The sequence below is a fragment of the Medicago sativa genome, chromosome 5, assembly GCF_051527215.1.
Source record: "Medicago sativa cultivar Bolivia chromosome 5, Bolivia_mono, whole genome shotgun sequence".
NCBI lineage: Eukaryota > Viridiplantae > Streptophyta > Magnoliopsida > Fabales > Fabaceae > Medicago > Medicago sativa.
Window position 1 is genome coordinate 13,234,252 of NC_140753.1, and position 26,139 is coordinate 13,260,390.

The 26,139-nt window shown below is 34.9% G+C and overlaps 3 protein-coding genes, 1 long non-coding RNA gene and 1 pseudogene across 5 annotated transcripts; 4 read left to right on the plus strand and 1 right to left on the minus strand.

Moving 5' to 3' along the window:
• The first annotated feature begins 465 nt into the window (after positions 1-465).
• Positions 466-1,514, plus strand: LOC146920216 (uncharacterized). Its single transcript, XR_015011708.1, has 2 exons — positions 466-579; positions 997-1,514. It is a non-coding gene; the product is annotated as an uncharacterized LOC146920216 (long non-coding RNA).
• A 33-nt stretch (positions 1,515-1,547) lies between these two features.
• LOC146920217 (uncharacterized) lies at positions 1,548-4,372 on the minus strand. The gene is made up of 4 exons (XM_085711122.1): positions 3,819-4,372; positions 3,575-3,734; positions 3,337-3,436; positions 1,548-1,633 (listed from the first exon to the last, which is right to left on the minus strand). The coding sequence occupies exons 1-4, from the start codon at positions 4,370-4,372 to the stop codon at positions 1,548-1,550; spliced, it is 900 nt and encodes a 299-aa protein (XP_085567248.1).
• A 4,270-nt stretch (positions 4,373-8,642) lies between these two features.
• Positions 8,643-11,426, plus strand: LOC146920218 (uncharacterized). Its single transcript, XM_085713642.1, has one exon. It carries the CDS (start codon positions 9,043-9,045, stop codon positions 11,281-11,283), a length of 2,241 nt encoding a protein of 746 aa, XP_085569768.1. The 5' UTR covers positions 8,643-9,042; the 3' UTR covers positions 11,284-11,426.
• A 1,858-nt stretch (positions 11,427-13,284) lies between these two features.
• On the plus strand, positions 13,285-21,153 carry PLDDELTA (phospholipase D delta). The gene is made up of 10 exons (XM_085713641.1): positions 13,285-14,371; positions 14,552-14,668; positions 15,023-15,217; positions 16,443-16,757; positions 16,882-16,950; positions 17,103-17,250; positions 17,704-17,852; positions 18,521-18,673; positions 19,962-20,162; positions 20,673-21,153. Exons 1-10 carry the CDS (start codon positions 13,406-13,408, stop codon positions 20,967-20,969), a joined length of 2,610 nt encoding a protein of 869 aa, XP_085569767.1. The 5' UTR covers positions 13,285-13,405; the 3' UTR covers positions 20,970-21,153.
• Positions 21,154-22,791: 1,638 nt separating this feature from the next.
• On the plus strand, positions 22,792-24,508 carry LOC146920220 (UDP-glucosyl transferase 73CC6 pseudogene; annotated as a pseudogene). The gene has a single exon (XR_015011709.1). The product of XR_015011709.1 is annotated as a UDP-glucosyl transferase 73CC6 pseudogene (transcript).
• Positions 24,509-26,139: the final 1,631 nt, after the last annotated feature.

The following is a 26,139-nucleotide window of genomic DNA, read 5'->3' on the forward strand; positions in this document are numbered from 1 at the left end:
GAGAATGGTTATTTTACCAAATTATCCTTATTAACTATTAGTTAGTTTTAAAAGTAATACTTTGGAAGTAGTGTGTAGAGTATTAATTGGAGGGTACAATTGAAAAGAAAAAGTTATTATTGCATTGGAAACTGAAAGTGACATTCATTTTGAAACAATTTTTTTTGGCTAAAACGACACTCATTTTGAAACGGAAGGAGTATAATATAGATACATTTCTTTTTAATTTGTTTTAATTAATTCTATTGAAAATGTCTTTTTTAAAGAACTTTGATTATAAATAAATCTCGTGGAACAAAAAATACAAGACAAAAAATATTAGAATAATTAAAAGGGCACAATTTTTTCTTTCGTCCGGGGTAAGTTCCACTTCAAATAACGTAGACTTGCACAAATTATGTAAGAAAAAAGTTAGTACAGTTCTTGGCTTCGTAAAAATACTTCCCGGACACGCCACCATTCCATGGTGCCATTTAATATACACAAAGCACAAATTTGTGTATATGTATAAAGTTACTTTTTCAATGCACAACTTTTTTGTCCACCGTTAGATCAATGAAGAGTACCGATTTTATCATGGTCTAGCTATACTATATTTTTTTTTTCATCCTTTGTTATGTTGTCTTCAACCTCCATGAGCATTATTTTTCCAGATCTAAGAATTTTACAATAGATGGTGCTGATAGGATTTTTTTTTTTCACAACATGTTATTCATAAGAATTTTTTACAACAGATCATAAGAATTTTTTCACACACAATTGATAAATTGAATTTGAGACTTAGATCATGATAATTCCCAAACAATCACTTTCTTCATGAATCAATTACAATGATAATTGGACCAAAATCAAAACATCCAAACGTGTTAATGGAGAAAACTGGAATGCCAATCTCTCTGCGACTCTTCTTCACAAGTTTAACATTTTTAATGTTTATTTGTTGAACCCATTTTTAATGTTTAATCAAAATGGGTCAATTTTCATTTTCTCTTACAGAGACGGACGACGAGGTGAGGGAAAGGCAGAGACAGAAATTCTGCTCCAGCAAAGAAGAGTGAGAAAATCGTGGATTTGTAGTTCAGTGAGGTTGTAATAGAAGATGGAATTGGTGCGCATTAAGAAAGGTTAGACGGAAGTGTGGGAGTTGTGGAGAAGTTATGTACGGAGAGGTCGTGGTGGCGGAGGTGGCCACCGGAGCGGTTGAGTTTGGTGGTGGTGGGGTGAAAAGTGGGAGGTTGAAGACAAAGTGAAAAAATATATAGTATAGACAGACTATAATAAGATCAATGTTCCTCTTTAATCTAATGGTGAAAAATAACTTGAGTATAATTTGTGTATGGTACACAAATTTGTGCATTGTGTAGGCTAAATGCATCAACTAGTACAAGATAGTACAATTATGGTGGCATTTAGTATGCACACTACACAAATTTGTGCACCATACACAAGTTTGGGAAAGTTAATTTTCTACCATCAGATCAAAAAAGAGCACAGATTTTACTATAGTCTACTAACATTATATCTTTTTTCTCATTGTCTTCAACCTTTCAATCTTCCACCTCTGCCATTGACCCACCACCATCAATACAAACAATGACTTTAAATTTTTGTTCTTTTTTATTCCTTTCCATATCTGTAATATCATGAAAATTTTGGCATCAACATAAAATTAAAACCCATAACATATATTTCTTTTTAGACTTAATCATCTACTTCCTATTACTCCCACCGTTCCAATAAAACTCCGGTATCCTTTTTCCAGATCTGAATTATTTTTATAAACGGATCTGGCATTAACCAACGTTGGTTCAACAAATTGTCCCACAATCTTAAAATTAAATTAATAAAAAAAACATGTTTAGCATAATACAGGTTAAAAATTGAAATAAAAACATAACACAATCATAGTAAGGTTCAGAATCAGATCATGCCCACCAACTGATTCGGAACATTTAGATAATGAGGCCTTTCGATTCGATTTTTTAATTATTTTTATTTATGGAACAATCGAAGCTGGAAACACCGGCAACTGTAACGGCGACCGTTCCGGCGATAGTCCCGGTGACTGTTACGGCAACCGCAGCAGAGGCGAAGCAAGTCGGAGTTGTTACGAAGGAATTTGTATACGATAAAAAAAGCTTTTATTTTACACCACCGATAAAATGGGAGACTTAATTACAAGGTTAAAGAGTTTTATAATTTATCTGGAATAATAAATCCAACTTTGTTATGGAGGCTGAAGACAACAATATAAAGAATGGAAAAATAATATAGTACATTTAGACCATGATAAAATCGGTACTCCTCATTGATCTAATGGTGTACATAAAACTTGTGCATTGAAAAAGTAACTTTGTACACATGCACAAATTTGTGTAGTGTGCATGCTAAATGCCACCGCTCTATCAAGTGTGGAAAAACTACTCCCTCCGTCTCACAATAATTGTCTCTTTACCGTTTTTTATTTTTCTCAAAATAATTGTCACTTTAGAATACCAATACAACATTTATTATGTTTTTCCATTATTATACCCTTATTTATTGAATTTCATCCAATTTAACTACTCCACTAACTACAATTAATAAGGGTGTTTTAGTAAATAATACTAATTTTACCATCAAAATCAACACAACTAATCATTTCCTTAATAATCGTGCATAAACCTTAAACGACTAATATTAAGAGACGGAGGGAGTATTTCTTAATACCCTTCAACACCCACTTTTTCAATTCCCAACACTCCACATCGTTTTCTCTTTCTTAATTCAACATCCATTCAATTTTTACCACTCCAATGGTAAACATTCAACACCCTACCCCACCACTTTTTATTTCTTATTCTTATTTAATTTTTGTTTTTATAATTACATAAAATTATAATTATCGATTTAAATTAAATTAAAATAATACAATTAATTTTTTTTAAAAACAATATTTATTGAAATATTTTTTTTCTTAACTTAAAATGCAATACAACAAACTAAGCACGCGACACACAAATAGCTTAAAATGCAAGACAACAAACAAGCACACAAAACACAACTAATTTATTTAGTCTGATACAAATCATCTTCAATCACGAAACATTCCAAACTTTGTCCATATGTGCTTCACGAGATCTGCTTGCAATTCGTGATGAACATTTGGATCACGCAACTCGGATCTAGCACGCACATGATTTGCAAAGGTGGGTAACACCTCGGTCGAGTATGGTTGCGGTGTACTAGATTCACTTCCCTCAGATTGCTCAAAATCGGTCCAACGTTGAGCATATGTATCTCTTTCATCTTCAACAATCATATTATGTAATATGATGCATGTCCTCATGATGATACCCAAATCGGCTATGTCCCACAAGCGAGCTGGTTCACGGATGATTTTAAATCGACCTTGAAGCACTCCAAAAGCACGTTCGATGTCCTTTCGACAGCTCTCCTGTTGTTTTGCAAATAACTTATCGGGTTCACTTTGAGGAAGTCTAATTGATTTGACGAAAGTTGGATAAGAAGGGTAGATACCATCAGCTAGATAGTATGTCATATTATAGGGACGTTGATTCACAAAGAAATTCACCCTTGGAGTCTTTCCCTGTTCCACATCATCAAACACCGGTGATCGGTCTAGAACGTTGATATCGTTCAACGTTCCTGGATATCCAAAAAAGGCATGCCAGATCCATAGATCATGAGATGCAACTGCTTCAAGAATAACTGTGGTGGTTCCCTTATCCCCCCTAGTAAATTGACCTTCCCATGCTTTAGGACAATTTTTCCACTCCCAGTGCATGTAGTCAATACTCCCGATCATCCCTGGGAACCCCCGCATTTCACTAACATGGAGTATTCTTTGAAGGTCATCTTGGGTTGGTGCTCTCAAGTACACATCCTCATACAATCGTATGATTCCTTTACAGAATCTACGTAAGCACTCCAATGCTGTAGTACCTCCTATTTTGATGTATTCATCGACCGCATCTGCTGCCACACCATATGCTAACATTCGCATTGCTGTGGTACATTTTGCTAAGGGTGATATACCTTCTTTGTTGGTGGCATCAACTCGCTGGGTGAAGTAGTTATCACTACTTGAAAGGTCTCCAACGATTCGAAGGAAAACATGTTTTTGCATCCGAAACCGACGACGAAACATTGCATCGTCATATGTAGGCTCATTAGCAAAGTAGTCGTCAATGAGTCTTTGGTTAGCTGCTGCATGATCTCTATTTAAATATTTTCTTCTACCAGATCCACTACCTGATCCACTACCTTCCTCTAGTTTTTTTCGACGCTGAATAAATCGGTTGACCATATAAGTGTCTTCAGCATCACGTTTTTGGAAGTAGGCTTTCATATCAAAACCAAAAGGATCCATTGATAGTGTTTGGAAGTAGATATGAATGTAATTTGAGAAAGGAAAAAGTTTAAACAATATTCAAGTGGCAAATAGGTTTGGAAGTAGATATGAATGTTATTCAAGTCCCTATATATAAGAAAATCGTTGAAGCAATACCAGTGAGGAATACCATGGGCTATGAATACCAGTGAGGAATACCATGGGCTATGAATACCAGTGAGGAATACCATGGGCTATGAATACCAGTGAGGAATACCATGGGCTATGAAAGCATAGTAAAGTCACGGGACAAATTATTTAAAGCATAGTAAAAGCATAGTAAAGCATAGTAAAGTCACGGGACAAATTATTTAAAGCATAGTAAAAGCATAGTAAAGCATAGTAAAGTCACGAGACAAATTATTTAAAGCAACACAGACAATTATTTAAAGCAACATTGAGGACTAAACAACACTGACAATTATTTAAAGCAACATTGAAGACTAGACAACACTGACAATTATTTAAAGTAAACATTGGGGACTAGACAACACTGATAATTTTGACCGAATACAAACAAATATTAGTGAAATTAATTTCCAAACAGCTCACGCTCCAAGTTTTCCAACATTTTTTTTTTCCTGTCATCGAGATGCTCTTGAGAACATAACTTCATGTACAAGTCCATTTTCTTCAATATGTTTTTCTCTTGTTGCACTGCGGTGTACTTTTCCATTTTTTCGGTGTACTCTTTAAATTGTTCCATCTCTTGCACCTTCATTTCTTTGAATTGAACCCACTCGTTTTCCACCTCCTTCAAGCCAGCGTCATTGCTTTTCTTTTTTCCTTTTTTTTAGCTGCCTCCCTTCCCATTGGACGAGCACTAGATCCTACAGAGTCCTCGTGAGATCTCTTAGATCCACTACTACCTGAGCCAACATTTCCTCCCACTTGACTGCCTCCTACTTGACTGCCATAACGTGGTTGATCACGAAGAGCGCGCCATTCTTCCTTTAAAGTAAATTTACCATTCTTCCCACATGCATATATTTCCTGGGCTTTTGCCAAAACATCATCTTCCGACCAACCGCTTGCTTGCTGACGCTTAGCGGTATCATAAGCACCAACCCATTTATTTATTAATTTGCTCATATAATTAAAACGGTTTCGGCATGCAATGACATCGTGTGGAGAATCGAATGAGCAATGCTCATTACAATACTCAGTAATTTTACCCCAATATGCTTCACTTGTCTGGTTTCTCCCGACAACACTGGATGTTCCATATTTTATCCACCCACTAATTAACACCAAATTTTGTTCAGTGTTCCATGATGGTTGAGGGTTTTTTTTTTTCTCTTAGGAGTTGTATCCTCTGGAGTGACTTCATTGTCTCTTGTCATTTCTCCAACACTCTGAAAATTTTCATTCATCATCGGCATATAACCATTAAATGGGGGTGTTTGAGATGGATATCCCATCATAGATCTAGAATATGGATGAAAGTTGTTTGGAACAGAGGATGGGTGATTGAAATTTGAGGCAAAACCAAAATTAGGCATGTTTTGAGGATTTTGGTTGAGAAATTGATTTGGGTTTTGAGGATATTGGTTGGGAAATTGATTTGGGTTTTGAGGATGTTGGTTGAGAAATTGATTTGGGTGTTGATAATTGTTGGGATTTTGGTAGCTAAATGGGTAATCAGAAGAATTTTGGGTGTTGAATTGATTGTTATTGGGATCCATTTCACTAATCAAATACTAAAACTTTAAAAGAAAGACTAATAATGAGATTAAGAGAGTGAAAAACTCAATTTTTTTTCTGTGTCCAAATGAAATGATCCAAGTCTCTATTTATAGAGAAAAAAAATCACGAATTTTGGTAAAAAAAAAAAATTTATTTGCAATGAAATAATTGAGTCCAAATTATTAAGAAGATAAAAATCCAAGCAGCCAATCAACGCAAGCCACGTGGCATTATCTTTACCCCTTCCCTTTCTCTCACCGCGTGAAGCTGCTTCTCACCCTCCCTGTCGGCGCGTGACGTGCACGCGCCATTTTCGGCCATTCCCGCGCGGCCACGTGGCAGTTCGCACAGGATTTCAACTTGTTTAATTTTTTCATCCTCTCTTTCCTCTGCATGATATTCAACAAGGCAATGCAATGGCTTCAACCTATTGAATTTGGGATTCAATAGGCCATTGTAAGTGGTCTTAAGAAAAATTGTTATTGTAAGAGGAAATCTAAGGATTTGTTTAGGAGTTTGGATGGGAGGGGAGGAGAGAGTTTTGGAAAAAAGGAATGAGCAAGTGGAAGAAATAGATGACATTGGGAGAAGAGGGCTTTGGAGGTTAATTTTTTACTCACAATAAAAAATCCACCTCATTTGGGGGAACTCAAAAATTGCATTGGGGGAGGGTTTTGGGAGGTTATGGAGGGTTTATATGAATTTTTCAAATTCAATCTATGTTGTTATAATATTCTTAAAATTAAAAGTATATTAATCATAAGTATTAGTTTATCATTCTCTAAAAAACTGTTCTTTCAAAAAATGTGAATTTTTTGTCCATTTTTCTATATATTTCCAACCCCACAAAGCCCTTCCCTCCCTTCCCCTCCAAACTCCCAAAAAAAGTCTAAGTCTATGTCTATTAAGAGTTTGCTTATTCCATAATTTGGGAGAATATATTTGTAACAATTTTTTGTGTGCTTTTCTGATAAAAAACTATTGATTGATTAAAACCGCACATCAATTATCCAATGAGTGTGACTCAGTTGATTAAACATCACCGAACTTATTCGAAAGGACCAATGTTTGATCTCCAAAGTACATTATTGGAAGAAGTGGAGAGTTTTAAACGATGAACTAAGCATTCGAGTTGATATTAGTCTCATAGCTGGTCAAAAGAACAAAAGTTTGTGAAGATACTTTATAGAGTTACAGAGCGCCAAAGACCTTAAGTATAACGGGTTCTTAAAAAATCACATAATTAATACTAGAGAAATATAAATAAAATTCTGTTTCCCTCAAATATTTTTTTCAAGTAAAATCTAGTTTATAGCTTAATTAAAATTTTTCCCTTCAAAACAAGAGAAAAAATGAGTTGAAATTGAGGATCCATTTGTTATGAATTAGAAAGAAAAAAAAGTAATATTGGAATTCATTTATAGATTATTTTTGATATTTTATAAAAAAATTAATCATTTACATTTGTTTATGGTAATAAAACTTACTCTTTTAAAAAGAACTTAGATTTTTTTTTGAAAGAAGAACTTAGATTGTTACGACACAAGTGATTTGTTTTTATTTATAAAACCGCTTCCACCTTATGACTTATGTTTTCTCTATCCTCTAAAACAAAAATTATTCTTTGAGAAATTATTTTTTAAGAACTTCTTGTTTGAAACTATATTTTATATATAGTATATATTATTATATGTAGGGGCCGGAGTTCGAACTTCGGACACCTCACTTATTCACTTTTACTTGACAAAAAAAAAAGATAGATAGTATAGATTATGAATTTTTATAAATGATGTAATAACAAATACAATATTCTCAAAATTTAAAAGTGATTTAAATATTTTTTTTTTTGTTTTTAAGTCAAATAGTCCAATTCAACATGCATATCAATGTCCTTGGTAACAAACTGAATTTACTCATGAAAATCGTCGCTCTTTTTTTCCCTCCTAAGGCTCTTGTTTGGTAAAAATAGCGGATAGTTAATAAGCTAGCTGATAGCTTATAGTTGATGGCTGATAGCTTATAGCTTATGGCTAATAGCTGATTAAAGTGTTTGGTAAATTAACGGTTCAATTAGCTGATAAATGTAAAATGACATAAAAGGACATTCTTAATTCATAATAATCTTTATATCAATTAATTTTTTAAATATTTGATAAGTAAATTTTTAATTTAAGATATATTTTATATATTATTAAATTATAAAAAACGAAAATAAATTATGCAGTTTTTTTTTAAAACAAAAACAAAAACGAAAATAAGTTATTCTTTTATATTTTTAATGGGGAATTAGTCACTTTAGTCCCTGAATGGGGAACGATTCGTCAATTTAGTCCCTGAATGCAGATAATATGCAAAACAGTCCCTGCATGGTCAATTTCAGGGACTAAAGTGACTAACGAAGTCTACATTCAGGGACTAAATTGACTAACAGAGTCTGCATTCAGGGACTAAATTGACTAACAAAGTCTACATTCAGGGACTATTTTGCAATTTATCTGCATTCAGGGACTAAATTGACGAATCGTTCCCCATTCAGGGACTAAAGTGACTAATTCCCCATTTTTAATAAGTCATACAAAAACCACCGTTCCTTCTTCTTCCCTCAACAGTGTCTTCTTCAACCTTGGTTAAGATTTCTGCAAAAATAAAAACTTCCCAGCAACAAAAATAAAATAACACACACACAACAATCTGAAGTAGCTGGAGGGATTTGTCAAATATAAAGAAAAATGTGAAAGAAAGTTGACGAGGTTCAAGGGTAAAAGAGACAAATGAAGGTTGTCTACTTTCATGGCAGAGACTCAATTCCAAGAAGCTAGGGAGAGCAGCTTCTATAAGAATCGATTCTGAAACTGCAAACTTACGACGGCGGTAGAGTGTATGTGGAGAACCAAACATATACTAAAAACATGATTGCATAAAAGAGTCTACGCCCATTCAGATTTCAGTGTATCACTAACTCAATGAAACTTAACATTGGAACAAGATCAACACTTGAACAATCAAAAAATGTCTTCAACCAAAACAAAAAAATTATCCATTTAGGAAAACAAGGAAAAATTGAAGAAGCCAAAAGAGTATTCTCAAACGTCATACACAAAAATCATGCAACATACAATTCCATGATAACCGTGTTTGCGAAAAATGGTCGAGTTAGTGATGCACGGGAACTGTTTGATAAAATGTCTCAAAGAAACCTTGTTTCCTGGAACACCATGATTGCTGGATATCTTCATAACAACATGGTGGAAGAAGCTCATAAGTTGTTTGATGTAATGCCGGAACGAGATAATTTTTCGTGGGCTTTGATGATAACTTGTTATACGCGTAAAGGGATGCTTGAAAAAGCTAGAGAGTTGCTTGAGTTGGTTCCTGATAAATTGGATACTGCTTGTTGGAATGCAATGATTGCGGGGTATGCGAAGAAGGGTAGGTTTGATGATGCTGAGAAAGTTTTTGAAAAGATGCCGGTGAAGGATATGGTTTCTTATAATTCTATGTTGGCGGGTTATACGCAGAATGGGAAAATGGGTTTGGCTTTGGAGTTTTTTGAGAGGATGGGTGAGAGGAATGTGGTTTCGTGGAATTTGATGGTGGCTGGGTTTGTTAATAATTGTAATTTGGGTTCTGCTTGGGAGTTGTTTGAGAAGATTCCAGATCCTAATGCTGTTTCTTGGGTTACAATGTTGTGTGGGTTTGCTAGACATGGAAAGATTGTAGAGGCTAGGAAACTCTTTGACAGGATGCCGTGTAAGAATGTGGTTTCTTGGAATGCGATGATTGCAGCCTATGTCCAAGACTTACAAATTGATGAAGCTGTTAAGCTGTTTAAAGAAATGCCGTATAAAGATTGTGTTTCGTGGACTACGATGATTAACGGGTATGTTCGGGTTGGTAAGCTTGATGAAGCACGGGAAGTTTACAATCAGATGCCTAACAAAGACGTAGCGGCGAAAACAGCTTTGATGTCGGGATTAATACAGAGCGGGAGGATTGATGAGGCTAGTCAAGTTTTCAGTCAACTCGATAAACGTGATGCTATTTGTTGGAACAGCATGATTGCAGGCTATTGTCAGAGTGGAAGAATGAGTGAAGCTCTCAATATATTTAGACAAATGCCTGTTAAGAATGCTGTTTCGTGGAATACTATGATTTCTGGATATGCTCAGGCAGGAGAGATGGATAGAGCAACAGAGATATTTGAGGCCATGGGGGAGGAGACAAATGTTATTTCCTGGAATTCTCTTATTACAGGCTTTCTTCAAAATGGTTTATACTTGGATGCTCTTAAGAGTTTGGTTTTGATGGGGCAGGAAGGAAAGAAACCCGATCAATCAACATTTGCATGTTCCTTAAGTTCATGTGCTAATCTTGCTGCTCTGCAAGTAGGCAAGCAGCTCCATGAGTTGATCCTGAAAAGTGGTTATATAAATGATTTGTTTGTTAGCAATGCTCTGATTGCCATGTATGCAAAATGCGGAGAAGTACAAAGCGCTGAAAAAGTGTTTAAAGATATTGAAGGTGTTGATCTTATTTCTTGGAATTCCTTGATTTCGGGCTATGCTTTGAATGGATATGCAAATGAGGCATTTTGGTCCCTTGAACAAATGTTATCAGAGGGGACGGTTCCTGATGAGGTTACCTTTATTGGGATGTTGTCAGCTTGCAGTCATGCCGGTTTAGCCAATCAGGGTTTGGATTTATTTAAATGCATGATTGAAGATTTTGCTATTGAACCCTTGGCTGAACACTACAGCTGCCTAGTTGACTTGCTTGGCCGCATGGGTAGGTTAGAGGAAGCCTTTAACATAGTAAGGGGGATGAAAGTGAAAGCAAATGCTGGATTATGGGGTTCGCTGCTTGCGGCTTGTCGTGTACACAAGAACATGGAACTTGGTAGAATTGCTGCTGTAAGGCTTTTAGAACTTGAACCACATAATGCCTCTAATTATATTACTTTGTCAAACATGCATGCTGAGGCTGGAAGGTGGGAGGATGTTGAGAGATTAAGGGTGCTAATGAGGGAGAGAAGAGCTGGAAAGCTACCTGGCTGCAGCTGGATCGAAGTACAAAATCAGATACAAAATTTTGTCTCGGATGATCCAGGGAAGCTGAGAACTGAAAATATTAAGATTATTCTGAATACTTTATCTACACACATGAGAGACAAGTGTAACATATCTGACATGAAATCAGTTTTCTGACATATTATGATTGGATGTACTCTCAGTCTGGTCTCATCATCTTAGCTTTAAAGTAACATTGAAAAGGTTAATTCAAATACCTTTAAATGTTAGTATAGTGTGACTGTTGACGAGCACATATCAATGATGACTTCATTGATTCACATGTGTGCACCCTAATTATACATATACCAATTACCAACTCTCTTGAACTGGCGATCTTTCTAAATTGACTTCATTGATTCTTGATAGAAGAAATACAAATGACCTCTTCTCTCATATTTTGGCCAAATTCATAAACCAAAATCGGTGTCCAATGAAAGTTTAATATGCAGAACTTCAGGAGTTCTTTAATTTGCATTCAATCTGTGTAAGATAATATTAAACCAAAGGGTCTAAGGGGACATTACTTTAGAAGCCCCTTGTAGGGTTCGATTTGGTGTAATCTCCTTGTTTGGGGAATTTTACATCGGACTCATAATCTTGGTCCTTTGATGTGGTTGCTGCAGTATTATGTTTCCTCTTGTAGAGCATGTTGCTCAGTTGACTAATGCAACTGGCCAAAGGTTACTTTCTAAATGCAACTGGCCAAAGGTTACTTGCGAAGGAGAAAAGCCCGTATGCACCGCTGCCATAAGAAGTTAGAGAATGACTGTTTTTACTTTTATTGAAGTTATGAAAGAGACCAACACATTCATACAATTAATGTAGGAAATTACTGGGTGTATGCTTGGATTCACGTTGAAATTGATATATTCAGACGAGACACAATAGTTTTGACAAAAATACACTTCATCGCTTTAATAAAATCACGCTCTCACCTCACTGCTTATCTAAATATACACTTATGTTTGATATTCATGTGGCTTTGTCAAAATAACATTGTGAGCTGGTGTAATTTTAAAAAAACTACTCTTTATAGTTTTTTCAAAGTCACCGTGACATATCATGATTTTGACAAGTCCACCTTATACTAAATATGCACAATTTTTTTTTTTTTTTTTTTTTTTTTTGCGTTAAATATGCACAGTTAATTGAACTTAGTTGAACAATTTGTCATTTATGTGAAATTTTTGGCAATAAAGATCGATCAATGAAAATCTAAACATACACCCAGACTGAAGAGTCATATGTGAGACAAATAATACGTGACCAAACTAAAATCTAAATTAAAGATAACTGGAAAAGTAATAAATCTGTAACATGTTAGTAGTTTTTATTTCATGTTGATCTACTTATAGTATAGCTAGTTTAATATGGTATATCAAACATGCCCCATAGACAAAAGTAAATGAATAATTTCCAAGAGTAACACAATCAAACTGTCCTCGTAATGGAATCCAAGGTCGTGGTAGGACACACGATGGACTGTTCTTAGCCATTGAGGGTCGATATCATAGACCCACGGACTTGCCCCCACTACCCTTATATTGCTATACCAACTCACCAGCAACCAACTACGTGAAAAGAACAAGCAACGTTAGTTTCATGACTTTCTTCTTATCCAACAGCTTAGTACATCACAACACGATTAAGATTTGACTATACAACAATAATTGATTTTTGACGTTGGAAAAATCGATTTATTACATTCACAATCATAATCACAAGCTACTTAAACCCAATAAGTTAATCACACATCCCATTTAACATCGGCAATTCCATTCCACGTAGTGTCACTAGATCTCAACATCGTTCGTAATCCACGTTACGTTACAATAATGCAAAACAATTTTCCAATAAATCAATTTCAACGGTAATAAATAAAATTCCCAAAATAAGCAAGAAATCCTGTGAACAAGCCACGACAGCTATGTTCTCACACTCTGTCTCTGAGAAAGTGAAACAAAACAACACAAACAAACAAAATCAAAATCAAAATCCAAATCCAAAACCAAAAACACAGAATTTTTTTTAAATAAAATAAATAAAAAAACAACCCACGTTCACGTTCCCTCACTCACCTTCAAACTCAAACTGTTACGTTATACTTATTCCATTCCACTTCCTCTTTTACAAGCCATAATAATTGCGTTGCGTTGCGTTGGGTTGAAACAAAACAAAAAATTTATAAAAGGAACCTTTTTCTCTATCTTTCTGTTTTCTTAGTTTTTAACGTTCACACCCGGCGCACGTTAACATAATGGCGGAAACCGGCGGTGAAGTTAACGGTAACGGTTTTACATATCTTCACGGCGATCTCGACTTAACTATAATCTCCGCTCGCCGGTTACCGAACATGGACATGTTCTCCGAGCGTTTCTGCCGTTGCATAACCGCCTGCGACACTATCAAATTCCATTCACCACCTTCCGACTCCACCACCACCTCCGCCGACGGCAGAACCACCACACACCGTGAACACCACCACCGGAGAAAAATTATACGAAGTGATCCCTACGTAACTGTTTCCGTACCGCAAGCAACCGTTGCACGGACACGTGTGTTGAAGAATTCACTGAATCCTGAGTGGAAGGAACGGTTTCACATTCCGTTAGCACACCCGGTTATTGATTTGGAGATTCGTGTTAAAGATGATGATGTGTTTGGTGCTGAAGTTATGGGAATGGTGAAGATTCCGGCAAAGAGAATTGCCACCGGAGAGTTGATTTCCGGTTGGTTTCCTATTATTGCTTCATCCGGTAAACCGCCCAAGCCGGATACAGCGTTGAATATCGAAATGAAGTTTACTCCGGTGGATGAGAATCCGCTATACCTGCGTGGCATTGCGGCTGATCCGGAACATGGAGGAGTGAGGCATACCTATTTTCCGGTGAGGAAGGGGAGTTCTGTGAGGCTTTATCAAGATGCACATTGTCCAGAAGGAACTGTACCGGAGATTCAGCTTGATAACGGGAAGGTTTATAGAGGGGAGAATTGTTGGGAAGATATATGTTATGCTATAACAGAAGCTCATCATATGGTTTATTTAGCGGGTTGGTCGATTTATCATAAGGTGAAGCTTGTTAGGGAACCTTCTAGGCCTTTGCCGAAAGGTGGCGATTTAACACTTGGTGATTTGCTTAAGTATAAGAGTGAAGAAGGTGTCAGGGTTTTATTGCTTGTTTGGGATGATAAAACTTCCCATGATAAGGTCTTTTTCAAGACGGTAAGAAGAATCTCAGATGTTAGCATTTACTTCCTCCTATCGTAATATAAGAGACTGTTGGGTCAACAAAAGTTTATGTATCTAGTTCAATTGTCTCTTATATTTAGGATGGGAGGGAGTATCATTTTTTTGGTTGCTACGAAGCTATTGTTTATTTGGTGTTTTCATGTTTTTGTGCAGACTGGAGTGATGGAGACTCATGATGAAGAAACTAGGAAATTTTTCAAACATTCTTCTGTCATGTGTGTTTTGGCGCCTCGTTATGCTAGTAGTAAGATGAGCTTCATTAAGCAACAGGCAAGTATTGGTTGGTTAATATTTGTAGATAGTTGTTGTGTGGTTTTTATTTTGTTTTTTCATGAAGTTGATACATCTCATGTATATTGTCAGGAGATTGGATTCTTTGTGTATTAATCAGTGGAGTCAAATGTGAAATACCTTGTGTTTTGTGGTCTTAGGTCTAAATTGTGGGTAGATTTTTTTGTTGATGCAAAATGTAGTATGGGAAATAAATATATTTTTGTTTAAAGTGTAATCTTTCTCTATTTGAAGTCAAAAGGTTTTTGGGCTTGTGAGTTGTGATATGGTTGAGTGGTTTTATGTCTTTTGAGATAAACCCTGTTAAATTGCTTGTGGTATGGTATTATCCAGGTTGTTGGAACCGTTTTCACACACCACCAAAAATGTGTTATTGTGGACGCACAAGCTGCTGGTAATAACAGAAGGGTAGCTGCTTTTATAGGAGGTCTTGATCTTTGTGATGGTCGCTATGACACACCTGAGCATCGGCTTTTTCGTGATCTTGATACTGTATTTGCCGGTGATTTCCACAATCCTACATTTCCTGTAAGTTGTCTTCCCCATTAGACACATTAACATTGCATTTTTTATTTTATTTTATTGGGACTCTATACATTCATGTATAAACTCTTTCAATAGAATGTTTTCTGGTTACATTATTCATTATGTCTTGTAGAATTTGTTTACATTTTGTAGATTTTACAAGATACGCCTTGTAGACTTTGATTATGATTTGTCCACCAAATATGTAGTAGCTTTTGAATAAAATCTATATTATGTGTTATCATTGATAATTTCTTAGTGAACCCCTAGTTACAAGGTTGAATTGGACGGATGCATGATTAGGTTGTATGGTAACTCTAATTTAGAGACAGTAAAGTTGGTTGGTTGTTTTGTCACCAAGCATATTGAACATAATAGAATTCATTATTTTAATATTATATGTGATGTCTTAGTATAGCACCTATAGTGTGGGATCATAAGAACTACACCATCCCTATCTAACATCCGGATTTGTTACCACTTACCAGAACTTAAGAGACTCATAATGCTTACCCCAATCTCTGACTGCACTTCCCAGACAAGACAAAGTTATATTGCCACATATAGTCCTTTATGCCATGTGGCCACCATGTAAGGGGTGGCCCATGATGTTCTTGGAGAGCTGAGCTCAAAGCTATCTTGGCTCTTAAGTCGGCTTAGGTTGTGCTTTTGTTGCAATATTTTAAGTATTAGATCACAAAGTGTCAAATTCTGAGGTTAAATTTTGTTTAGAGTAACCTAATTGTGCCTAATTGTGTTATCTGCTTCCAAATAGCAATCTAGAACAATCTGTTTTTTACGCACAATCTAGAATGATCTTGGTTATCAAATTTATTGGACTTAGTCTGATGGTTGAATGTAAGGGAGGAACCAATTATAATTGTTAGCTCCCAATAGGGGTTTGCTCAAATTCCGGTAGGCAAAAGTGCTATGATATTGCGACCATATCACAATATTTTGTACTAAATGGCTCGCAGAACAATGACAATTTGTTCACATTTCGCTATGCAATAGCGCTATAGCGCCACTATTTAACGAAACTGGTATCACTGTTGCATATCTATGGATTATTAGTGAGAAAGCCAGTTCTGCAGTTCTTCTTAGCTACCAATATGTTGTAAGAAATACGGTTTTGTTACAATGTTGTGACACTTCGGTTTTAAAAACTGATACATAAACTGATTTATTGTCACTGCTCCCTGCTTTTCTTGTTTGCTTTTTGGGATAGTCTGGAACAAGGGCTCCTAGACAACCTTGGCATGATTTGCACTGCAGAATAGACGGACCCGCTGCATATGACGTCCTTATTAATTTTGAACAACGATGGAGAAAAGCAACTAAGTGGAGAGAGTTTGCAATTCTTTTCAAAAAAGCTTCTCAGTGGAACGACGACGCTTTAATAAGAGTAGACCGTATCTCATGGATATTAAGTCCATCTCTTCCTACTCCTCATACCCCAAAGGAAGGTTATACAATTGTTCCAGGGGATGATCCTCGAATATGGGTTTCTAGTGAAAATGATCCTGAAAACTGGCATGTTCAGGTTGGTTAAAAGCAAACTTGGTTTTGAGTAAATATAACTTGCATGTTATTTTTCTTGATTTTGGAGATGGTTCATTTCATTGCTTTGTTTTCCAACTCGTATTGGGCTACACATAATTTTACAGATCTTCCGCTCCATTGACTCAGGATCCTTGAAAGGATTTCCCAAACGTGCTGATCAGGCTCTATCCCAGGTATATTAACCGGTGTTTTACTTTGCTGTCCATCCTTTTATATTTGCACATAAAATATGTTAACTTGGATGAGTTCTGTAAAGAAGCTATTTATTGAGTTTGAGATTTTATTTATGAATTGATCTGAATCTTATTACATTTTTTGGTTGCAGAATCTCATATGTGCTAAAAATTTGACTATAGACAAAAGCATTCAAACAGCATATATCCAAGCTATCAGATCTGCTCAACATTTCATTTATATTGAAAACCAATACTTTATTGGATCTTCATATGCATGGCCATCTTACAATAATGCAGGTGGGTTAAATGTTAATACTTTTGAAAAGCAAGATGAACTGTCTATATTTAAGCGAGGTGGTTTCCTTTGTTGTGGACAAAAGAAATTGCTTAAAGTTTTTAGGATTAGGGGGAGATCCTTGAATGCGTATTAATTTTGAAATCTACACCCCTTTCAGAAGTTGGCGTCGTAGAAAAGTATTGCTGTTGGTATGGTGTGAATTAGTTTCAAATTTGATTAAATGATGATTGTAGCCATAGTGTTTTTATTTCCCAAGGATAATTTTTTTCCTCCAACTCTTTGTGATCTTCTTAAAAAAATAAATAACTTACCATATTATGTTTTTAAGACATGGATTTCTTAGTTTGTACATATTTTGTCAGCAAAAGGAAAAGGATTTTAAGGATAATGAGATGATGTTCCACTTACCATCTTTAGTCAAAGTCAAACTCATTGTTTTCTTCTGTGGTCAGGCGCTGATAATCTTATCCCAATGGAATTGGCACTGAAAATTGCTAGTAAAATCAAAGCTAAGGAGAGATTTGCTATTTATATTGTTTTACCAATGTGGCCAGAAGGTGATCCTAAATCTGGAGCTGTGCAAGAAATCCTTTTCTGGCAGGTATGTGATTATCTAATGTCAAAATTTATATTAGAATTTTGGTTGGGTCTAACTTAACCCCACAAAATTGGCTTCTAAGGAGAGTATTGTCTCCTGCTTATAACCACTGCTAAGGCCATATTGCTGTGAGACTCCTAACACATCCCATCACACCCATATTTGGATATCTGAAGCATGATGTGGGGGTCCGTCAACGGATGGCCCAACGGATTTAGGATAACTTGTAATACCATCTTAAAATTTGTGTTGGACTTAACCCCGCAAAACCAACTTGTAAAGTGATGTTAGTCTTTCATGAATAATCACTATTTAGATCATATCACTTTTGGACTCCCAACATTTTATAATCTTGTTTATCATGGAAATTTACACTATCTGACTATGAAGGTCAAGGATCCGGTTTCTCTTTGGTGCATTTTAGAGAGCACAATGTAAGTAATTGCCAATAAGGAAATTGAAGGAGCGAGTTCTCACAAATGTTGGTTTGTTGTCTGTGTGTTGGTAGCTTATCTAATTACTTATTGTTCTGATGAATGGTTTCGAAACCTGTATTCAACTGTTCAAAGTCTACACAACATTAGATGATTTTTTTTATTTGAGTCATAAGATAAAAAAAGCAACAAAATAAATTAAGTGTTTATACTCAGCTCTATGTTTTTTGTATACAGGCTCAGACAATGCAAATGATGTATAATGTCGTTGCTAAAGAATTGAAATCAATGCAACTTAGTGATGTGCACCCACAAGACTACCTCAATTTCTATTGCCTTGGTAATCGGGAACACTTCAATGAAGAAAGTTCAGGTTCAAATAGTGCACCGGTAATTTCTCCAAATAAAAATTCCATTTTGTTTATGGCTTCAGCATATCATATTACTTGTCTTTTAAGCATCTCTAAAATGTAGTTCTTTATCACGTTAAACAATACATGGCTGCTATATGTAATAGTATTTAGTTATCTACTACTGTAGATGAGGAAATCTTCTTTATCTAGACAACAATGTTAGAAGGTATCACTTAATATCACCAATGAGATGATGTATTCAAAAGGGTTATTTTCTTTTGCTCTAAGCTTTGTACTATCTACTTTCAAATAATGATATATTGGTTGCATTTTCTGTGTTAGTATTGAATTTCATGTAGGTTTGGTATAAAGCCTTGACCATTTTCAGATCAAACAAACTTAAAACCATAATCCATTTTGTTTATCTCTTCAGCATATCATACTACTTGTCTCTTAAGTGTCTCTAAGATGCAGTTCTTTAACATATTAAAGAATACAAGGCTGGTTTATATAATAGTAGTTAGTTATCTATACTGTAGATGAGGAAATCTTCTTTATATCGACAACAATGGTAGTAGGCATCTCTTGCCAATAATATCACCAATAAGATGGTGCATTCAAAAGTTTTTTTTTCGCTCTAAGCTTTGTACTATCACTGTCAATAAACGTATACTGGTTGCATTTTCTGTGTTAGTATTGAATTTCATGTATGTTTGGTATAAAGCCTTGACCATTTTCCGATCAAACAAACTTAAAACTATCATCTTTTAGTTTATCTTTTTGAGCGTTTATTTGGCTTTGGAAAATAACAAACAAGCATTGAATTCTCAAAGTACACCAACCACCCTTCAATCTCCATCTCCAGCTCTTAACTTACATATGCGGTATGCCCAAACATAAAATTGGTTGGCTTTTCCTTTCACCATGTATATGACATGATAGAACTTGATACATACATTAATCTGTATATGCATCTTTTAAGTTTCAATTGGTTTGGCTACTGATATTATGATCAAATTGTAAAAAAAATCTGTTGCTGAAATTTGTCTTTTGCCAAATGTAAATCGTTCTGATTATAGAACAGGAATTTGATAATATATGTTTAATACATTTTGATAGCTCTGAGCGTGAGTATAGATTTTTCTTTATGCTATTTGGATTGTAGATACTGTCCAATTCATCCAACATTCCAACACTACGATTTTTTTTCTTAGTATATTCCATTTTACTCGTTTCTTATAATATCCAAATTCTACATGACTTTTGAAATACTTATCTTAAATGGTAGACACTGATTACGAATAGGTTGTGAATTGTTTTGTCAGGTCTCTGAAGCATTTAAATATGGTCGAAATATGATCTATGTGCATGCCAAGGGGATGATCGTGGATGATGAATATGTTATAATGGGATCTGCTAACATAAACCAAAGATCTATGGCTGGTACTAAAGATACCGAGATAGCTATGGGTTCATATCAACCGCATTACACATGGTCTGCAAGGAAAAAACATCCACATGGCCAGGTTTGTATTTCTCAATAAGCTTTAATTCTTTTTTGAAGGAGATAAGCTTTAATTCTAGCAGCAACTATTCTAATTGGAAATTACCGTTTGTCTAGCCACAAGTGATGCGTAACATTGCAGCCAAACACAAATAAGCTGGAAATCACACCTCACTCTAATAAAATTTATTTATTTTTGAAATATTTTATTGATTATAGTGGCACTAATGACCATTTTACAACCGTCCCTGAGGGATTCGAACTCAGAACCTTGAGGTTACAAGACTAAACTCTTACCACTGAGCTAGCAAAATTACTAATTGATTTGATGCTTAATGCTTAAGTAGACCGGTAAATAACCCTTATCCTATCCTATGATGAATGTGAATGACTTCCCCCTAATTTTTTAAATTACTAAAATAAAAATAAAAAATTATAATTTGACCTTTCAACTAGGTTTCTCTTTTACTTTTTCTGCTGTCTGTGGGGAGAAAATTGATTACTAATTATCTGATGGGTTTTATTCCTGCAGATTTATGGTTATAGAATGTCACTTTGGGCAGAGCATCTTGGTATGTTAGATGAAACATTTAAAGAACCGGAAAGATTGGAGTGTGTGCGTAAAATGAATGAAATAGCAGACGATAATTGGAGAAAATATGCTTCTGAAGAAATGTCACTGCTACAGGGACATCTTCTTAAGTATCCCGTGCAAATAGATTCTGATGGGCAGATCAGTTCATTACCTGATTGTGATAGTTTCCCAGATGCTGGTGGTAAGATATTGGGGGCTCATTCCGCGACAATTCCAGATATCCTAACAACGTAAACTCCTGAATTCATGTTTGATTTAAGTTTTGGTGAAGGCTGTAATGTGTTGCTTGCCTCTTTAAGAGGAAGAAGATTTGAGTCAAGTGTTTAGTTTTCTCTACTTAGAATTGATTGTTCAAATCACTTGTAAACCTTTCACATAGGTAACAATTCATATTTGTAAAAAAGATCGCCAGTTTGTAGATTGTTGTGTCAATTGTTTGATTCTCTTTATTTGTTCATAATTTTCTGCAACTTAATCTGCACTTCATAACCAATGAGAATGCAATATTTTACGATTATTCTTAAACTGTCATTGTCGATCACAAAGTGGATTTATTGGCAATATTATGAGTTATGGTTCGTAAGATGTCAATGCAAAACTATTTTACACTAACTATAAGGTTGTCAATGAATTGAGTATACTCAAACATAATTCTAGACTAAACTTGATAATTAATTCGTTGAACTCGTTTCATGAATTAAATGTGTTAAACATGAAATATATATAGCTTGACGCGTTTAGTTCTTCAACTTGCGAGATAGTATAAAAAATACCTTTTTACATAATATTGATTTTATATACTAAAATAATTTACGTTGAGTTAGTTTTCAATACTTTTCTTATTATTTATTTTTTTTTGACAAATATACTTTTCATATTTGTTATATTAATTTTAAAAAGCATTCAACTTTTCATCGACAACTTTGGATGTTTTTTTGAAGTTCTTTGTATGTTTAGTATCTCAATTCATTTTAACCCTTAAGAGTGCGTTTGTTTGAAATTATTTTTGTAGTTTTAAGAATAAAATTATGGAAATTTGTTACAAGTTTAATATTTTATTTGGTCAAGTAAGTTTAATAAATTTTATTTATGGGCGTAAAATATTCTTAGGAATAGAAAAAAATTCCCAAAGAAAAAGGTGGGAATAAAAGTTCCTAAGAAGATTGAAATAAATTAATATGATAAATTTTTTTATTTTATAAAAAAGTATGATTATAGCATTTCATTAGTAATAAATAAGAGATCAAATACTATATCCGTCCTTATGTATAAGACCATTTTAGACAAAACACAGGAATTATGAAAGGAGAATGTTGTTTATAGCGACAAATAAATTCGCATAATTCCATGACCCCTTTATTGTGTGCAGTTCCTTAATTTGCTAATCGCTTCAATGCTTAGGTGGATTATTTTTTTTTTTTGTTTGGCACCAAACAAGTTTCACTTTCGGGATGATTTCGCGAGATTTCTCGCGTTATATAGCACCTCCCATTATGAAAATTAGTTTTTAACTGGATTATGAAAAGTAGTTGATATATTAAATTTGTCATCAATTTACGTTCTTTTTCCAAAACTATTTTTTAATTATTAAAGAAGATAAATGATCAATCTTTTAATTATGAGCGTTTTTGTGAAAACATTACTAATGTATATTGTAAATTGAAAAAAATCTTATAAAAAAGGACAAAAAATAATTCACAAAAATATATACTTTTTCAGGGATATATATATATATATATATATATATATATATATATATATATATATATATATATATATATATATATATAGACACACATACGTGTGTGTGGACAGAGCTAGTAATTCTATATGAATATTGTCTTCTTGTAGTAATTCAAACGTGGGTCTCGTTGTGTCCAAAAAAAAATATCGTGTGTCTCGTTGCATAAGAATCAAATCTCGTGCGTCTCGTGCGGACATATAATTCAATAGCAAATAGTAGTAAGCACAGTACATAAAAAGATTTCAAAAAAAAAAAAAAAAGTACAGTACATAAAACCAAATAAATAATGTAAGGTTGAACTTGAAGAGAGTCACATAGAGATAGTGAGACAAACCGTTAATAATTTAATATTAGAGAAAATTGATCAGCAATGGAAGGTGGTTTTGGAATTGAACGGCCATTGAAACTTTACTTGCTTCCATTTCTATCACCTGGTCATATGATTCCTTTGGGTGACATAGCAGCTCTGTTTGCATCTCATGGCCAACAAGTCACTATCATCACCACCCCCTCCAACGTTCATTTCTTTACCAAATCACTCTCCTCCGCTGATCCATTCTTCCTTCGCCTTCACACCGTCGACTTTCCCTCCCAGCAAGTCGGCCTTCCTGACGGCGTTGAATCATTGTCCTCCACCGCCGACACCGCCACCACCGGCAAGATATTTGTAGGTGCAATGCTCCTCCATGGACCCATCAGAGAATTCGTAGAGAAGGATCCACCTGACTACATCATTGCCGACTGTGTGTACCCTTGGATTAATGACTTGGCGAATAAGCGTCATATCTCCACTCTTGCCTTCACTGGATACTCCCTCTTTACCGTATCCCTCATAGAATCTCTTAGAATACACCGTTCATATTCTCACACGAATTCGAGTTCATTCGTTGTTCCAAATTTTCCTCATTCTATCACCTTTTGCTCAAGACCACCAAAGACATTCGTTGAATTCGAGGAAGGGATGCTTGATACAATCCGCAAAAGTAAGGGACTCATCATTAATAACTTTGCTGAACTTGATGGTGAAGATTGCATAAAACACTATGAGAAACTCATGGGTCACAAGGCTTGGCATCTTGGTCCAACTTGTCTTATTCACAAAACGGTCAAAGAGAAAGCGGAGAGGGGAAATGAGAGTGCGGTTAGTGTGCATGAATGTCTAATTTGGCTCAACTCAAAGCGAGACAATTCAGTGTTGTACATATGTTTTGGGAGCATATGTTGTTTCTCTGATAAACAACTTTACGAAATTGCGAACGCAATAGATAATTCAGGTCACGATTTTGTATGGGTTGTTCCTGAGAAGAAAGGGAAAGAAAATGAGAGTGAAGAGGAGAAAGAAAAGTGGTTACCGAAAGGATTCGAAGAGAGAAACATTGAAAATAAGAAAGGTTTGATCATTAGAGGGTGGGCCCCACAAGTTATGATTTTGAGCCATGCTAGTGTGGGTGCATTCATGACGCATTGCGGGTGGAACTCCACCGTGGAGGCTATTAGCGCAGGGATTCCGATGATCACGTGGCCAATACGAGGAGAACAATTCTATAATGAGAAGTTGATAACTGATGTGAGAGGGATTGGGGTGGAGGTGGGTGCAACGGAGTGGTCTAATTTTCAAGAGAAAGAGAAAGTGGTGAGTAAACATAGTATAGAAAAGGCTGTGAGGAGATTGATGGACGATGGTGATGAAGCTAAGGAAATCAGACGACGAGCTCAAGAGTTTAAAGGAAAGGCTACACAAGCTGTTCAAGAAGGTGGATCGTCTCATAACAATTTGTTGGCTTTGATTGGTGATCTTAAAAGATTGAGAGACCTCAAACCACCTGATTAATTCAAATGATATTCTTGGGTGTGTTCAATTAGGATTGTAAATGATTTTATAAAACTCTTTTATTATGAAAAAGTCTCAGGGTATTCCATTAAGACTTTTACTTAATAAATAAACTTTGTGGTATTCAATTAAGATTTTTTTGTAACTTTTAAAAAAATCTTGTGTTATTCAATCGAAACTCTTTATAACTCACAAAAAGTCTTGTGGTATAAAAAAACATTCAAATTTTGAATTATTGTTTCATATATTGGACTTTTATGGATGTTATGAGATTTTTCAGTGAATCTCTAGCATGGAAAACTCTTTCATCAAAACATAAAAATTATATGGATTGCTATTTTTTTTAAGATTTCTCTCTCTCTCTCTCTCTCTCTCTCTCTCTCTCTCTCCCCCTCCCTCTCTCCGTGGTATGTTTATTTTAAAAAAACAAAACGATATTCGTTCATTAAAATTGATAGAGTGCATAATTCAATATCACTAAAAATGTAAAAGATGTATTTGCGATTAAACTCACAACCTTCAAGTTAATAACATACAATGTCGCTCAAGACGAAAAAAATGGAAAATTAAAGTGATCGAAATGCTCTTGTATGCGGATATGCAATATGATGTCTAAATTATTGATTGAATTACTGATCTTTCAATTGGAGCCGAATGAGCATTGCAATAAGACGGAAAATCAAACAATATCGCAAAAGACAAATAACAACATAGCGCCGTACTTAGACGACAAAATCACGAAGAAGAAAAACAACTAAAAATATTGACCTATGTAAATGTCACTTATTTAAATTAAAATAAAAAAAAAAGCTTTTATGTGTTTAGTCCCTGCAAATAGGGGTCATTTAAAAAATGGTCCCTGTATTTCTTAATCCTGACATTTTGCCCTGCCAAAATTTAACCATTTAAATTTTTGTCCCTCTCCCCACTTAATCACTGCCACGTCACTGATTAGCTGATGTGGCAGTTTGACTCAACAAATTTATCAATAAGTGACGTTTTAGCAAAAAAATAAGTTATAAAATGATTGTCACTTGCACTTTTTAACGTAGAATTATTATTTTACTCCTTCCATTTCAAAATAAATGTCGGTTTAATAAAAAAAATTGTTTCAAAATAAATGTCACTCGCACTTTACAATTAGGCATGACAACAAAACTCATACCCGCGGATACTAGTACGAACCTAACCTAATTTGACGAGTTTTACCAGCTTTGAATGGGTTTGAGTTTTCCCCGATTTCCAAACACAAGCACGGGACAAGTAACAGATATAAGTATCCACTCCAAACCCATACCCAAGCCTGCAATGTAGAAAATCAATTTATTATCCATTTTATATAAATAGAAAGCAAAACCTTAAATCATTTCACTCAAACAGTCATAGTTTTAGTATTTCAGATGACACTCACTTATTATAGTTCTCTCTTTTATCCTTTCATATATCACACTCTCGACCTCTCTCTTCTCTATCACTATGGCCATCGATCATCTTTTTGTTAGATAATGCATTACAACACTGCGTTCTGGGTTGAAAAATACTTTTATTTTTATTAAAAAAAATTATCCACTACAGGGATGAGGATGTGGCGGGGATAGTCAAACCCTTTGGGGATGGAGATGAGTTTCAATTTATCATCTTCGCTGGATATGAGTAGGGTAACATGTAAGTATATGAGAGTAGGGTATGAGGACGAGGAAGACCCCACCTGATCCAATTGTCATGCCTATTTTTAATGTGAGATTATTATTTTACTTTCAATTGTACCATCTAATTAATTGAGTGTACACTACTTCCAAAATATTACATCAATAGTAAATAAGACTAAT

Coding starts and splice junctions, on each gene's coding strand:
- LOC146920217 (XM_085711122.1), bottom strand. CDS start 4,372: ATGGATCCTTTTGGTTTTGATATGAAAGCCTACTTCCAAAAACGTGAT. Junction 3,437..3,574: donor AACAGGGAAAGACTCCAAGG/GTGAATTTCTTT, acceptor GCAAAACAACAG/GAGAGCTGTCGAAAGGACAT. Junction 1,634..3,336: donor GTGGGACATAGCCGATTTGG/GTATCATCATGA, acceptor ATGATATTACAG/ATATGGAAAGGAATAAAAAA.
- LOC146920218 (XM_085713642.1), top strand. CDS start 9,043: ATGAAACTTAACATTGGAACAAGATCAACACTTGAACAATCAAAAAAT.
- PLDDELTA (XM_085713641.1), top strand. CDS start 13,406: ATGGCGGAAACCGGCGGTGAAGTTAACGGTAACGGTTTTACATATCTT. Junction 14,669..15,022: donor TGAGCTTCATTAAGCAACAG/GCAAGTATTGGT, acceptor GGTATTATCCAG/GTTGTTGGAACCGTTTTCAC. Junction 16,951..17,102: donor CTGATCAGGCTCTATCCCAG/GTATATTAACCG, acceptor TTTTGGTTGCAG/AATCTCATATGTGCTAAAAA.